Below are 16518 nucleotides of genomic sequence, written 5' to 3' on the forward strand. Positions count from 1 at the left end.
GCTCTGAGCCTGATCCCGCCCCGTCCCCGCGTCTGTCCAGGACGGCAGCTCCGAGTTAGTTGCGGTGAAGGCGCTGCGGGTTTCCCCGCGGAGACGCGACCAGGGAGAACTCGCGGCGGGTGGCGTGGGGAGAGTGATCCGGGATGGATCGGGGAGTGATCCGTGATGGATCGGGGAGAGTGATCCGGGATGGATCGGGGAGTGATCCGTGATGGATCGGGGAGAGTGATCCGGGATGGATCGGGGAGTGATCCGTGATGGATCGGGGAGAGTGATCCGGGATGGATCGGGGAGTGATCCGTGATGGATCGGGGAGAGTGATCCGGGATGGATCGGGGAGTGATCCGTGATGGATCGGGGAGAGTGATCCGGGATGGAGCGGGGAGCGATCCGTGATGGATCGGGGAGAGTGATCCGGGATGGAGCGGGGAGTGATCCGGGATGGATCGGGGACAGCGATCCAGGCAGGATGGATCGGGGAGTGATCCGGGATGGATCGGGACATGATCCGGGCTAGTTTGGGTAGCACGATCCGGGGATATCGTGGAGAGCCCGGTCACTGCCACAGGCTCATTCCCGAAAATTAAAGAGGTTTCAATTAGCGCCGGTCCCTTGGAGCCGATATGAGCAGGAACACTGTGCAAACGCCCGCGTGCAGCAAATCATCACGCCAGAAGTCAATTAACTTCATTGCTTAATAATAATAACGGCGAAGTGTAAACACCGTGAGTCCGGTATTTTACGGCTGTTTTGGCTTTCGGTGACGTTTTAACTTGGTTTTCAGTGCGCTGGGCTGGCAGCGCTCGGCAGCACGTGGTGAGGGTGGGCAGGCAGGGACGGTGACAGGGAATCGGCTCCGGGGGCTGCTGCTCTGCGGAGCTTTCCCTGGCAGCGAAAGGGGACTTCTGAGTTTCCCTGCGCAGAATAAAGAGCTGAAATAAAGCAAGAAAAGTCCGCGGCGTTTAAAGTCAGGGAAGCAGGAGGAAAGCAGAGTGCCAGGAATATCCTGACAGGCAGCAGAGAGAGAAACTCGAGTTCCTGAGCGCCTGCGTGCAACTTTTGGAAGTTGAGGCTCCAGGTGCTGAGCGCAGCACAGCCCCGGGCACAGCCCCGGGCACAGCCTGGCAGCTCCCAGCCCGCCCCTGCCCCTTCCAGGGCTCCCAGACAGCGCTTCCAGCCCCGCCGTGCCCACTGGAATTGTCACAGTCACAGATTCCCAACCCAGTGCCCGTCACATCCACATCCTTTGCCCAGTTTGTGATGGTTTAAACCCAGTTCTGAACCACCCCGATGTTGCTGTTTGGTTTTTGGTTGGTTTTGAGTTTGGCTTTTTTTTTTTTCCTAATTGGAAATGACTGCAATCAAGAGATGCTGAATCAGAAACTAAATTTATGGGAAAGGAGTTGAGCAAAGCAATCCCGGGTTGTTTCAGCTTCCTCTTTCTGGTAGCGATTACCACGATGTGCAGGGGCAAAGGAAGCAGTAAAAGTTTTATAGAGGGAGCTTTCAAGAGAGAAATATTCATTTTTTCGTTTGAGTTTGCGTTGAGGGAATCCTGGATGAAAGTTGAGCAGGATTCAGTCTGCACCTCCAGCGTGAGCACGACGCCCTTCAGTTTGAGGTTATTTTTTCCCCTTTTTTTTTTTTCTTTACTGAATGACAAAATGACCTCGCGAAGGTGAAACTAAATTGCTTTTGTAGCACTTTAAAGTCGCGATTACTCGGGGCGCAGATGGCTTGCAGCTGGCTCGAGCTAAAGCTTCCTGAAACTTTGTTCTTTCATAACCCCTTTCTGAAATGTCTGAGCTTTTTTTTTTTTTTTTCTTTTGGTCAACTTCCAGTTTCACAGTTTTCAGCTGCGAGAGAGAAGCATAAAATGGCCTCACACCTCGCTCGCCTTTGCCCCGGAGCTGCAAATATTGCCACAAATCACGGCAGGCTTTGGGTTGGAAAGTTTAGCTCCGATGCCTGACGATTTGGGGGATTTTTGGGGTTGTTTTTTTTTGGTGGTGGATGATTTGAAAAGTGTTTTTTTGGCAGTGCTGGGTCGCTCCTGTACCTTCAGGAGGAGGCTGCAGCCGCCCTTCCCCGCTCCGAGCATCCCGTCCCAGCGCCAGCTCCGCTCCGAGGCAGCTCCATTTGTCACCGGCCAAACAGCAGAGCCGGCAGATGTTTTGAAAACAGGATGCTCGGGCTGCGCGTTATTAAAGAAAAAAAAAAAAACCAAAAAATTAAAAACAACCCCCCCAAAAAAACGGAAAGAGAAACAGTCTAGATAGGAAGAAAGCAAATCGGCTCGGCATGCTCCCAAGCGCAGCAGCAGAATAAACACTGACCTATCTTCCTGACCTCCGCTCTCGCCGGTTCCTGGCCCCGCGCCACCCAAGCCAAACTACGTCATTTGAGCCTGATAGTAGGCATGGCACAGCTGTTGCAAGTGTGACTCGAATTTCCTGTCTCCTTCCTGACAGACGTAGTTTAGAAAACCCAGAGTTGCAACAACAGCGCGGGGAGACAGGCAGAGAGAGAGAGGGAGGCTCTGGGCATCTGTGAGCGCTGGGGGATTCTCAGAAGCGCTCCGGCAAAAAAAAAAAAAAAAAAAAAAAAAAACAACCAAAAACAAAAACAAAACAAAAAAATAATAAAAGGAGGCAGAGGAGGGGGAAGAGCCATGCGGGACGGCAGCCGGGCTTTGAGCTGATGGGGTTCGGAAGGCAGCGCTTTAAACATGTGCGTATTCCTCGGCAAGGCGGGAGTTGAGGGCAGGAGGAGCGAGGGAAGGAGCGGCTGAGCTGGCGGGGCTGTGCTGCCCTCGGGGAGCCGAGGGACCCCGCCGTGCCACCCCGCAGGGATCTGCCAAAGAGGGGACTCTGCTGGCAGCCACTCCTGAACGCATTCCCGGTGCAAAGCAGCCCGGGCTGTCTGCACAACTAACCGTGCACAGCGCCCTTATCCTTTCTAATTCAGAGAAAAATCATAACCTGCAAAAATACCTGTCTGCAGCCGCCGTGGAGGGAGTTTGTTTTCCTAACCCTGAATTTCCTAACGTCTTGTGCTGGGAGCTGACAGGGCCCTGCAGCTCTGCACGGAAACAAAATAACCTGGAAGGAGCTCTGCAGGCGCTGGGTGCTGCCCGAGGGAGCAAACCACACTCATTTACATTATTGTTACATATATACTCTTATTTTTTTTTCCTGCCTTTATCACCCTGTCCAGCTTCCAGCTCAGGCAGCTGCTGTGTCAGAAGGGTTTGTGAGTCAGTGATGATAAAGGAGGGGGGATTTTCTGTCTTGGCGTTAGGCAGCTGTCCTTAGCCTCACTTGGCTGCAGATGGGACCTGCTCTAGTCCCTAATTTGGGATCTGGGGCAGGATGTGCTCAGCGCATCCCCTGGATCAGAAGAAGGAGCAGGTCTTTTTCCCAGCTGAAATGCTGGCCTTGCAAGCGCCAGGTTTTTTGGGTTTTTTTGTGGAGCCGTCAGATGGTAAAATGGAGGGATGGAGAGGATGAATTGTTCCTGCAGGGCTGCCTGTCCGTGCAGGATGCAGCCCGAACCTGCATGGACCCGAGCAGCACCTTGGCCTCTCCTTAAATGAGACCAGGCTAATTCAGAGCTTTCTGCAGCCCGTGGAGTCCTGAGAACAGAATTTGTGTTCTCTGGGGATATTGGAAGCTTAAATAGACAGAGTGTGAGTGGTGTCCTCTCATGACTTTGCAAACTCTCTTATCTCTACCCAAGCTGTTCCTTGGAAGACTCTCCCTTGCAAAATCCTTAAACTCTCTTATGGCAACTCTTAAAGCTGTTTCTGTCATTCCCAAGTGCTGGATAACTCAATCCTCGTCCAGCCAGCGGCCCGGGACAGCAGCACAACCTCTCCGTGTTCCTCTCCGCAAGATAAACACAGCCGATTTCATTTTGCTCGGATTTCAAAGGGCATTTCGGTCAGAAAAGAGGAGCGAGGCCGCACCTCGCTTTCGGGAGAGGGTGGTGAAATAAACATCTGGCCGGCAGTGTAAACTGCCGGGGCCGCGCTGGAGGTCGCGGCCAAGTGCCAGCCGTGGATGTGCCGGGCTGCACAACGTCCCCTCCCTGCGGCCAGCCCCGCAGCCCCCCGGCCCTGTCCCCTTTCCTACGTGATGTTTCCCTTAAGTGGTGCCGGAGCTGTTTAGTCTTCCCCCGGCTTTGCGCTGGAACTTCCTTTGTTTAATCGCCGCACAAAGAGAGGTTTGTTCGCTGCGGCAGCCGGCGGAACAAAGACACTTCCACGTCTCCTGTTTTTTTCCAAGGCGGGATGAATCACTGAGCCCCGCGCGCGGGGCCGGTATTCCCGGGGATTTGCCTGGGGGAAGCGGCGCTCGGAGAGCCCCGGCAGGGCCGGGAGAGGCTCGGGGCAGCTCCCGCAGCGCCGCTCCCGCAGCACATCGCGCACATCGGAGCCGCTTTGACGTCGCTCTTTAACCATTCCCTGGCCGTGCAGCCGCCGCTGCCGAGCAGGACCCCGCGCCGGCGGCATGCTGCAGGAGGTAGGAGGCGTTTTCTGGCTCGGTTTGGGGATATTCCCCCCGCAGTTCGGGTGTTAGGCGGCGGGTTTGGGCCGAGTCGGGGATGTCCTTGTGCTAGAGGACAGGGCACTGCGTTCCTCCGGCGCTGCGGGAGCGGGGTTTGCACCACAGGCGCCCGGAGGGGTGAGCGGGAGCTTCCCGGGAAAGCTGCTGGGTCAGGAGGGAACAGCTCTGGGTGCTGGCTCTGAGCCAGCCTAAAAACCCCTCGGGATTTGGGGAGCTTGGTCCCAGCCAGCTCCCGTGGATCACCATCGTAAATGGACTTTAGGGTGGCTGTCTCTGTGCGCTCCTCCCGTGCTTACTCCCCTCTCAAGCAAATCATTCTGGGGGTGTCAAATGTGCCCTAAAAGCGGGGTGGGATATTGGGGCCAGGCGTATTTAATAATGTCGCGTTTTGTCCTTGAGGGCCCTCTGGGCTGATCAGTCCTGACGTCTTGGTTAAAGTGCTTCAGATGTTTTAAAAATTGAAATATTGGAAAGCTGCAGCGTTGGCTGTGGGATGTGTGGGGACAGGATCAGGGGGTGGTGTCACCATCCTCCCGGTGCAAAGGGATTTGGGGTGCTGGATGCTTTCCCATCTTCTGGGATGTTGTGGAAAATGTGTGGGAAAAGCCCATCCCAGGGGGATCCCTTGGCCGCTGCTGGTGCAGAGATCAAGGCTTTGATGGGAGAATTTTGGTTCAAATCCTTCTCCCCAGGAGAATTTTGAGGAGCTGTCACCCATCCTCCGGGCCACAACGGTGCCCAGGACCTTCTGGCGTGTCCTTTGCCCAATTCTGGTTCTCCTGGGATGTGATGGGCTTTTAAAAGTTCTGCATTCTCAGACTTTTACGTTATAACACGTCAGGGTGGGGCTTAAATAAATAATAGCTCAAAGGCAGGTTCAAAATGAATCATGAGCCTAGGGCAGCACTGGAGAGTGACTAAACGCGGGGAGCAGGGACCTCTCTGGAGTGTGGGATAACTGGTGACATCCCAGAGGAGCAGCATCACCTGGGCTGAAGGAGCTGAGCAGGATTTCAGGGCAGTCCTAATCCTCCTCCCGCTCTGGAGTGATTTTGAGGACAGCCTGACTCCAAACCCCTCGTTCGTTCCCCGGTCGCGTTCCACTGGGGCTGAGCCAAATATTTGCATGGTGTGAAATGAATTGAGGAGACGTAGAGTTATCGAAGGCAGGACAAGGTGTGGAGATGGTTTGGCCTGGAGATTCACCCTCGGAGCTCTGAGAGGGAGAGGTTCCCCCGATTAAAGCCCGGCTTAAAGCGAACAAACCAGAAGTGCCTCACCTTGCTGCTGGCTGAGCACAGCTGGGCCAACGGCAGCGGGAGGATTCTGAGGAGCATTTGCCTATCTCTGTGTGAGAAGGAGTTTTCATTTCATTTTATCTCCATTAATTAGTGCCTTCTCTATGGGTTTGATGCTTGCATTAGGCTCATTTTCATTTTGGCACCACCAGCTGCCACGTTTTTGGGGGGGGGTGCTGAGCCACACCAACTTCTTCCCTGGATTTTCACTGCCCTCTTCCCAGGATTCCCTCTTTATCCCGTGTTTTCTGAAGAAAACAAACTTCTGTTGATTCAAAGTTGCCAGATTTTTTTTTCCCCCCAACACGGGCATCTTGGAAAAGTCTTCTCAGGGCACAAAGTTATTTGAATTTTCCAAAGCCTGTTCTCCTACTCAGGTAAAACCCCAGCTGGATTTGCCTAAATGATGACTGCGGAGCTTGATTCAAATTGAAATTAGATTTAAATTGCCGCTTCATACGATTAACAAAATCCCGCCTTTAATTGCATTGCTCTCTTGTTAAATGACGAATGCTCCGTTTAGTTGTTATTTTGGGGGGTGGTTTTTGTTTGGTTTTTTTTTTCCTGATTGAGGATCTAATCCAGGTTATTCCAGCCCAGATTCCCGGCATGTCCTGGCTCCCCGGAGAAGCAGGGACGGCTCTGTGAGCACAGGGGAGGCTCTGGGGTTTGTGGGCTCTCCTGACGGCAGTGGCTCGGCTTCCTCTGGCACCGAGGCTGTGGTTTGCAAGGGTGTGACTGACACAAGATTTGGGGCCGAGATCTGCAGCTCCTGCAGCACTCTCTGCTCTCGGGGCCCGCAGATGTTGTCAGGGCTTTCTTTAATCAGCTCCGTGTCAACAAATGAGCTGCAAACGAGGTTTTGCAGTTTTGTGCTGCTGCCTCTCAGCAGCTCCCCCTTCCTCGGCGTCCTTTTTGCTCTCAACACATCCAGCGTTCCTCCAGCCGGTAAAATTCTCCAAATGACATTGCAGGACGAGCGTTTGGGCCTGTTTCTGCTTTTGTTTGCTCGCCTCTCCTCAGAGGGCAGAATAAAAGCAGCTCTGGGGTGAGAAATTGGGGTGGACACTGGCCATGCTGCTCTGGGAGCTGCTCTGGGGAGTCATCCCTGGCCTGGGATGTGCCTTTTGTGTGGTTCTTCCTCCCAGCAGTGCAATTTGTGTTAGAGAATGCACCTTTCAGTGGGGGGGAGAGAGAGGAAATCCATACAAAACCCAACCAGATGAGCTGTTAGACTCCAGGTGTAGCTGCCAAAAGGAATTGAGTAGGAGAGGTCAGTTCTGGATATTGGAAAAGCGTTTTGGATGGAGCAGAAACCAACCAGAGCTTCCTCCAAAGGACGCCAAAGCTTCAGAGGGGGCCAAATCTCCCCGCTGGGCTTTTCCCACCCGAGGAGATCAAAAATCCATCCTTTGTCCCGTCACACAGCCAGAAATAACTGTCCAAGGCCAGGCTGGGCAGGGCTTGGAGCAGCCTGGGATGTTGGAATGAGATGGTTTTTGAGCTCCCTTCCACCCCAATCCTAAACTCTGGAAGTCCTGGTATTTCTCATCCATCCAGACAAATGGAAACCCAACCCAAGGATTCGGTGTTGGAGGCAGGGATCCATGGGCAGTGGCATTGGAATACTGAGACTGGGATCCAGGGGCAGTGGTGTTGGGTATCCCAGGACTGGGATCCATGGATTGGGATCCAGGGGCAGTGGTGGTGTTGGATATTCCAGGATTGGGAACCAGGGGCAGGGGTATTGGGTACTGGAATCAGGGGCAGTGGTGTTGGATGTTCCAGGACTGGGATCCACAGGCAGTGGTGTTGGATACTGAAATCAGGGACAGTGGTGTTGGATACTCCAGGATTGGGATCCATGGATTGGGATCCAGGGGCACCAGTGTTGCATATTCCAGGATTGGGATCCATGGATTGGGATCCAGGGGCAGTGGTGTTGGATACTCCAGGACTGGGATCCACAGGCAGTGGTGTTGGATACTGAAATCAGGGACAGTGTTGTTGGATACTCCAGGACTGGGATCCATGGATTGGGATCCAGGGGCAGTGGTGGTGTTGGATATTCCAGGATTGGGAACCAGGGGCAGGGGTGTTGGATACTCCAGGACTGGGATCCACAGGCAGTGGTGTTGGATACTGAAATCAGGGACAGTGTTGTTGGATACTCCAGGACTGGGATCCATGGATTGGGATCCAGGGGCAGTGGTGTTGGATATTCCAGGATTGGGATCCAGGGGCAGTGGTGTTGGATACTGTAATCAGGGGCAGTGGTGTTGGACACCCCACTCCCTGGAATCCATGTGCAGTGGTGTTGGACAGCCCAGGACTGGGATCCATGGATTGGGGTCCAGGGGCAGTGGTGTTGGATACTGGAATCAGGGGCAGTGGTGTGGGATACTCCAGGATTGGGATCCATGGATTGGGATCCAGGGACAGTGGTGTTGGACACTCCACTCCCTGGAATCAGGGGCAGTGGTGTTGGACGCTCCACGCCCTGGAATCAGGGGCAGTGATGTTGGACAGCCCAGGACTGCGATCCATGGATTGGGATCCAGGGGCAGTGGTGGTGTTGGATATTCCAGGATTGGGATCCATGGACTGGGATCCAGGGGCAGTGGTGTTTGACACTCCACTCCCTGGAATCAGGGCCAGTGATGTTGGACAGCCCAGGACTGCGATCCAGGCCCCACAGGAGCAGGCGGAGCAGACCCAGCCCCGCAGGGCACTCGGGGATTTCTCCAGGTCCAGCCCCATCCCGGGCGGGCACGCCTTGCCCACGCATGACACACGGATTTTCAGGGAATCACAGCGCTGCTTTCCCCGTGACCGGAGCCCTTGCCCGCGGCGGCCGAGGGGGATTTTCCTCCCTGGGCGCTGAGTAACACCCGGAATTCTCGGGAATGGAGCAATCCGGTCTCGCTGCGGAGCCGCACGAATCCCCGGCGCTTTCCTCGGGCAGGCTCCTGCAGGGAGATTTTCCTTTCCGGCATTCGGAGCAATTTGCATATTTCGAGTTCATTTGGCTGGAAATGAGCTGGAAATGCCCCAGTGCTGCGAACACTCGGCTCCAGCTTCCAATTCATCGCTTTTTAAAAGCCCCGTGTTGCGTAAAACCCGTCCCACCCAAGGGAGGTTCTGCTGCTCTCAGAAATGCTAAACTTCACGGGGGGAGGGAGGGAGGAAAATCTGAATATTGTTCTGTCTACATCAGATAGATGTTCTCGCTTTCATGAGCAGCCGCATGCTGATTTATGGCAACCTGCTATTTATTTATCAACATTTACATTGTGGATTTCTAAATTATTCTAATAACATCAGGCCAACAAGTTGGTCATGATGTTGCTCCTTTAAAGTCTTCCTTTGAACATCTCTATAAATCAAGGTTGCTTTGATGTGAAATTGGAGATTTCATAAGCCTGTGTTTACTTTTGGCTTTTCCAAAATCAGCTGAAGGGAAAACAAGAAGAAAAAAAAAAAAAAACCAACAAAAAACAACCCCCAAAAAAACAAACAGCACTTTGTATCTCATTAAAAAAGAGTTTCTAGCGCATTAAACGCGATATTGTTTTAGGAAATAAGAACTAGAAAGAGCTGCAAAAGAAATTTGATTTTTTTTTAAATGACTGATAGTTGACGGCAACCAATCCCACTTCACTCCAGGCACTGAAATATGGCTGAAAACTTTCTCCTGTAGTGCTGCTTAGTGTGAAACAGGCTCGTGGTTCTTGGATTGGTTGTTTGTTTGTTTTTTTAAGCATTAAATGCACCTCCCATCATCCTCCATGGAGTACCTGGGAAGGAAAATCGATGGGAATTATGAAGTAACAAGGGCAGCTGCAAGTTTGCTTGCCACGGTCCTGTCTGCCAGTGATGTAACAGCAGGAAAACACAGATAAGCAGCGGGGTTACTGCCGCTCCAGATCCAGGAACTTTAATTCTTGACTCCCAAACTTTCGAAGGAACGCTCCGCAATTCCAAAATCCAGGAGTTTGTTTCGGTGCAAGGCCGGGATGAGACGTCAGGAAGAGAGAGGGTTGGGCATAACAAATATTCCTTCAGTGGGGTGACATTAATCCTTTTTGTTGTTGTTGTTGTTTTTAACCTGGAGTAGAGTGTCGCATCCATCCCCATCCCAGACAAAAGCATTCCACACTCCCTGTCTGAGCCCGATGGCTCCGATGAGTAATTTCCCTCCTGTGTGTAACTCATTTCCGACAGCACTCCACTCGCGCAGGTGAGGGGCGGCTCTCCCCAGCTCCCAGAGCCGCAAATCCCAAGGAAAAAAAAAATGCTCCATACTGTCCCACCGAGGCTTTAATTGCGCCTCTGGACCTGCGCTAATTACCCGGGTAATTAAGCGAGGAGGATTCAGCGCGGCCGCCTCAGCGAAAGTAACTCCGGGCCCACAAATCCTTTTTTGTTCTGGGGATTTCGAGGAGAGCCGGGGGCGGGATGGGAGCCCTGCGTCAGAAGGGTGGGTCGGGAACAGGGTTTACAAACACGGGAGATGCGCAGCGAGATTCCTCCATCAAAGTGTGGCGTAGGATCCTTCTCTGCAGGCCTGCCCCAGAGCTCGGAGCTGCTCTTTTATCTCCGAATCGCCCTCAGCTCCTGCTGATGACTCTGAGCTGCCTCTTTGCATAAGGGCTCCTGGCCTCGGGGAGCCCCAGCTGGGCTGCATCCACTTCAAAGGGTTTCCAGAACCCTGCTCCCGTCTTTATTCTCCCTGTGATGCGCCAGGAAGAGCTCTCCGAACTCCAGAGGGAGCAGGAATAACAGCAGGATCCCTCTCTGCAGTCAGTGTGAGACTGGAAAGGCCGAGGGCTGTGGTTGCTCCTTCGTGGCTCTCCTCGGGAGAGGAACGGAGTTGTTCTTCCCATAAAGAGCCAGAAAAGTGGGAATTTCCACACGAAATCATCGGGGGAGGTTATCCCAATCCCCATCGGGGTCGTGTCGTGGCATCCCAGATTAGTTTGGGTTGGGAGGGATCTCAAAGCTCCTCTTATGCCAACCATCCCAGGCTGCTCCAAGCCCCAGTGTCCAGCCTGGCCTTGGGCACTGCCAGGGATCCAGGGGCAGCCACGGCTGCCCTGGGAATTCCAGCCCAGCCCCTCCTCACCCTCCCAGGGAACAATTCCTGCCCAACATCCCATCTACCCCTGGCCTTTTATCAGTTTAACACCATTCCCTGTGTCCTGTGCCTCCATCCCTTGTCTCCAGTCCCTCTCCATCTCTCCTGGAGCCCCTTTAGGTCGTGGTGAGATCACCCTGGACACGGTTGGGCTCCAAAATCTGTCAAATTCGATCATAAATTAGGCCAAATTTTCCTCCTCTGCATAAAAACGAAGCACATTTGGTCAGGATGGGGTGACAGGGCAGCTGCCAAGTGGCTCCAGGAGCTGCCATGCCCTCGGTGCCAACGTCCCCACCCTCCCAGGGCCCCTCTCCGAGGATTTTCCTGTCTGGAAGCAGAGCTCAGCGAAGGAATCAAGGTGGGGAGAAGGCCTGAGCAGCGAGGGCTCGGTGTGGGCAGCAGGAGGGGAGCTGGGAGAGAACTTTCCCCCCGGCAATCAAGGAGATTCCCACCCAGAAAGGAGCTGGAATGTGATTCCCCGGAGCAGAGGATGGACGGAGTAGGGTCACTGCTGGTAACCCAAGAACGATTCAATTCTGGGAGGCTTAATTTGGTGCAGATGAGCTGTGCAGTCGCTTCAGAGCAGGCAGAAGAGGAAAGCTGCACACCACGCTGGGGCTGTTCCTCACATGAGGCTCCAGATGCCTCCAGTCTCGCTGGGAATGTTGGCTGCGCCTTTGGGTATGGAAAACGGCACCTGGGCTCCATCCTCCTCGTGTCATCTGCACTCCTCCCGTCAGTTAAAGGGGTTCATCGCACGGTCCTGTGCTCGGAATTTGGGGTGAAGAGAACACTGAGGCCATTTCCTGATTTTCTTCTTTCTAAGGGAACCCCCCCCCCCCCCCCGGATTTGGGGTGAGCATCCCCTCCTCATCCACACTCTCCTAATTCCCACCTCTTGGCGAGCTTATCGGTGCTAATTTCCTTTGGAAAAGGCGCGGGGATGATCATTAATTACGAAAATTAATGAAAACAGCAGCGCGGGGCCCCGTGCCGCAGATGGGCATTACCGTAATTACCCGCGTGGCCGCCGGGCGTTACCGTAATTGCAGGCGGCGCTCCCCAAAGCCCCAATCCCTGGGTTTGCTCCAGTTGGAATTTTCTCCTCACTCGGCGCAATCTGTTTGTTTTCCCCGTCGCCGTGGCGTGGATTGAAGGTCGGGATTGCCACGAGGAGCGGGGCGGGATTGCACACGACATAAGCCATTGATCCCTGCGGAGGCAGCAGCCTGCTTGCTCCCCGCAGAGCAATTCCCGGGAAGCAGCGCCGCTCCAGAGCATCCTGACATCAAGGAAAAAAATCCCAAAAAACCCGCCAGGAGCGGTGGAACATCCGGGATGCCTCGGTGTTTTTGAAAAGGGGGATGCGTGATAAAGTAAACCCTGCTTAGGTGCCAGCATCGCTGGGATGACAAATCCCAATAAACTTCGCCAACCCTGTGGGAATCCCCACCGCTCCGGGAAACTCGGAGCTGTGGGTGTGAGCCTCACAGCCCTTTCAGCAGCGCTGCCATTGGGCTGCCCGTGTTTCTAAAAGGCTGCTGATTAAAGGGGCTGGAAAAGCGAGGGAGCTTAAAGCCCTGGGGAGGGGGGGCAGATTCCTGCTTCCAGATTGGGACACGAGAATCCCGAGGATTTTTATTTTTTTTCCTCGGGTGACCTTGTGGCGGCCACTTAATTGCCGTGTGCCTGTGTGGAAAGGCAGCGGCCGCCCCTTGGGCTTTTAAAGAGGTTTTTTTATGGGCAGTTTGTCCCGCGGCACCCGGTGATCTGCGGTGTGAAAGGGGCCGTTGTGAGGAAAGCCCGGCCGATGAAAGGCGGCTTGTGCCATCGTGCGCTCACGGTGGATAAAGGCCGGGATGCAGGGAATGCTGCGGCACGTGCTCGGCGGAGGTGTCCCGGCTGCTGCGGCTCACCGCTGCGGGGCCGTCACCGGGAGGGGACACGGGCTCAGGGCTGTCCTCCCCTGCCGGCTCTGCCCCGCCTTCCGCCCCTCCGGCTCCTTCCCCCGAGGGTTTGCTTGGTGCTTCCAAAAGGGGCTTTGTCCCTCGTGGTTGGCAGGAGGGGGAGTGGAGACCCTGGGGGGGCAAAATCCATGGCCCGGAGCTGTGGGAGCCAGAATCCTTCACATCCCAATCCTGTCCTTATCCCATGGGATGCCAAACTTCACATCCCAATCCTGTTCATATCCGCTGGGGTGCCAACCTTCACATCCCAATCCTTCCTGTATCCCCTGGGATGCCAACCTTCACATCCCAATCCTGTTCATATCCCCTGGATGCCAACCTTCACATCCCAATCCTGTCCTTATCCCAACCTTCACATCCCAGTCCTTCCTGGATCCCATAAGACAGGATTTAGGCTGCCTGACTCACCTGGAATGTGAGGTCTCACTGTGTGACGGTGAGAGTAGGATTGGACGGGATGTTGGGCAGGAATTCCTGGCTGGCAGGGTGGGGAGGCCCTGGAATAGAATTCCCAGAGCAGCTGTGGCTGCCCCTGGATCCCTGGCAGTGCCCAAGGCCAGGCTGGACAGGGCTTGGAGCAGCCTGGGACAGTGGAAGGTGTCTCTGCCATGGCAGGGTGGAATGGGATGGGCTTTGAGGTTCTTTCCAACCCAAACCATTCCAGCATTCCCTGTTTCTGTGACCCTGGCAGGCTGCTGTGGGAGGGGACAGCAGGGACAGAGGTGGCATTGTCCCAGCAGGTCACCTCTGGGCTGCACAGGTGAGAGGGAGCTGCCACCAGCTCGCACCTCTGCTGACCTTGAATTGAAGGAGAAGATGGGTCACAACTTCCTTTGCTCCACGTGGCCAAAGGTTGAGCTGGGATCCCATCTGGACGTTCTGGAGCCGTTCCCTGTCCAGCCTGGGCTGTCAGAGGGGAGCAGGGACGGGGATTTTGGGCTGTGCCCACGCCTCACGTGTCCCCCAGCACGTGGGGCGGCCTCGTGCCATCATCCCGGGAGAGGCTGGGAAGGCAGCTGGAGACACCAGAGGCGTTCACAGCAAAGATGGCCCTTTTATTTTGGGAATTCTGGCCCCTGGCATGCGCCGCGTTCCCAGCACGATCACCAAGGACGTCCTGAGCAGCGGGAGAGCTGCACATCCCAGTGATCCCGTGCTGGGAGCACGGCAAAAGGGGATTTTCTTTGGATTCCGTGTCAAGGACAGCTCCGGCTTCCTCACCCAGGGATTTGGTTTGAAACAAGAGCGGCAGAACTGATTAAATATTGAAATTTGGGTTGTGAATCACGGAATGGCTGGGCTTGGGAAGGACCTTGAAGCTCAGTTCCACCCCCTGCCTTGGGCAGGGACATTACGGATGCATTCTTTGAAGAATGAATGCATGAATTTATGAATTGCAGTCGCAGATTTAAGGGGATTGGGTTGTTTTATACCTCTCATCCGAAGGATATTTCAGCTTGTACAGGGACATTTTGCTGCGTTGCTGCGTTTTGCCCTTTTCCCACGGAGGAGGAAAAAAAGCCCTGACCACGCTGCAAACGTGAAAATTACAAAAAAAACCCCAGCCGGGAATATTTTGAAAAATCCCTGTAAGGACTAGGATTAAAGCAAAGCAGGGAACGGAGAGGAGCCTGCCGCCTCCTTTGCCCTTATTTAAATATTCCAGGAGCTTCCTCCATTTTAATTTCCCCATAAAACATGGCTGTGTTGGCGGAGCCGGCAACATCAGCATCATTTCGCAGCTCAGCTGAGCCGGGCTCCCGTGGAGCGGGGACCCCCTTCAGGAGCTGAGCGAGCAGCACGATCCCAAATTCCCCGGCGCTGCCGGGCGCGCAGCCGGCTCCGCGCGGATCGATTCCCGATCCTTTGTGCATTCCCGGATCTCAGCCCTCGCTCCCGCATCCACCCACGGGCAGCCTCGGCTTAGGGAGGATGCGCTGCCAGCCTGGCTTTAGGCTGGGATTAACATCCGCCGGGTTTTTGCGGGATCTCTGCCTCGGATGAACGCTGATTTTTTGGGGATTGGGAAAGGCTCCCGTGGCCGGTCGGAGCGGCGATTTCTCCGGGAGGATTTGTACTGGCTTGCGAGGAGCTTTCCAAAATGCCTGAAGCCAACTATTTGTTGTCTGTGTCTTGGGGTTACATCAAGGTGGGTTTCATTCCTGAAGGGTTATTAATTACCGAGTTATTAATGGCTGATTATTTTTTTTAATGGTGCTGTGTTGCTCGGAGAAAGCTTCTGTGAGGAAAATATGCTTTTAAAAATGCTGATTTCTGTGTGTTTTGGCTAATCATGTGTGCAGTGTGCATGCAGAGTCCATGGATGTCATATTTTTTGGGGGGGGGGGAGGGTGGAATTCGGTGTTGCAGGATGAAATGATGCAGCAGTGAAAACGCTGGATTATAAAATCAGCACATCCTTCAGATCTGAAGGATCCCAGCATGAATATCTAAGGGAATAATGCCCGAATCCCACATTTTGCTGTACGAGCTTCAGATTTAGGGCGTATTTCTCCTCTAGAGATGCAGTTTAATTACAGTTTGCTTAACACAAAACGGAGCAAATTCAGAAAATGCAGAACAAAAGAAGCGTCAGGGATGGGGAACCTCAACCTGAGATAAAACCCCGAGCTCTCAGAGAGATTTATCTGCACCGTTCCCTCCTCGTTTGTGACGGTAACAATTAATGAGCATCTTTAGGGGAAATTAATTCCGTGGGCTGAGAAAGAAAAATCCAGTCACGGTGATGCCGAGCAGGATGGAAACGAAACCATCTGTCGCCGGCTCCATCCCCGGGATCCTGCGTGCCGGGGGAGCCTCCCGTGCTAACAGTGTGTGGGATTTGGGAAAGGACTCCATTAAAAAATTGCCGTTTCTCTGTGCTCTCCCCCTGGCAGTTCAAGAGGATGCTGAACCGGGAGCTCACACACCTGTCCGAGATGAGCCGCTCCGGCAACCAAGTGTCCGAGTACATTTCCAACACTTTCCTGGGTAAGGAATGCATCCCCGGCTTTGAGGTTTTGCCCTTTTTTTTTTTTTTTTTTTTTTTTTTTTGGCTCAGGGAAGCCTGATCTCCCCCATTCACAGCTTTCCTCTTCGGGTTTTACCTTTCAAATGGCTGCGGGCCTGGGGGTGAGCGTACCCACTGAGGAATTCCTTTTCCCGAGCCCTGGGATGTTTTTTTGGGAGGATTCCTCGGGGCTGCTGGCGGCCGCCTTATGCAACGCTGGGGTTTTTGTGGTGACCTTATGGAAAGGACAAAGTCACACGGAGCTGGCTGCAACCGCTGCCTCGTTCAGCTGCATCCTCCTCCCTTTGAGGCTCAGACCAAATCATCCCCGGGATTTTATTCGTTGCTCCGTGCGGATCTGCTCATTTTGCACCAGCAGCCAGAGAATAAAGGGGATATTTTGCCTTTCATTCATCCTGTCGGAGCTCACAGCTCCGTGGGCACGAATGAACCCTCTGTGCCGACGTTTGTTAGGAAGAAACGGGATTTTCTCTGGAAAGCAGCTTCAGGATTTGGGACCGTTTGCATCTAAAAT

General features: G+C 53.9%; 1 protein-coding gene across 5 annotated transcripts in view; it reads left to right on the forward strand.

Moving 5' to 3' along the window:
• PDE4B (phosphodiesterase 4B) overlaps positions 1-16518 on the forward strand; it is a 157676-nt gene that overhangs the window by 129205 nt on the left and 11953 nt on the right. For 2 of the 5 annotated variants that reach the window (XM_066192994.1, XM_066192995.1), the window contains one exon: positions 15871-15964. In XM_066192994.1, the coding sequence (XP_066049091.1) occupies positions 15871-15964 (94 nt within the window). Of the gene's footprint in view, positions 1-858; positions 4524-14984; positions 15123-15870; positions 15965-16518 lie in introns of those variants that run through there. The other 3 variants (XM_066192997.1, XM_066192998.1, XM_066192996.1) reach the window with 3 other exon arrangements.

Source organism: Chamaea fasciata, unplaced genomic scaffold (assembly GCF_029207755.1).
Source record: "Chamaea fasciata isolate MVZ Bird 193981 ecotype frontalis unplaced genomic scaffold, bChaFas1.0.hap1 SCAF_10, whole genome shotgun sequence".
Taxonomy (NCBI): Eukaryota; Metazoa; Chordata; class Aves; order Passeriformes; family Sylviidae; genus Chamaea; species Chamaea fasciata.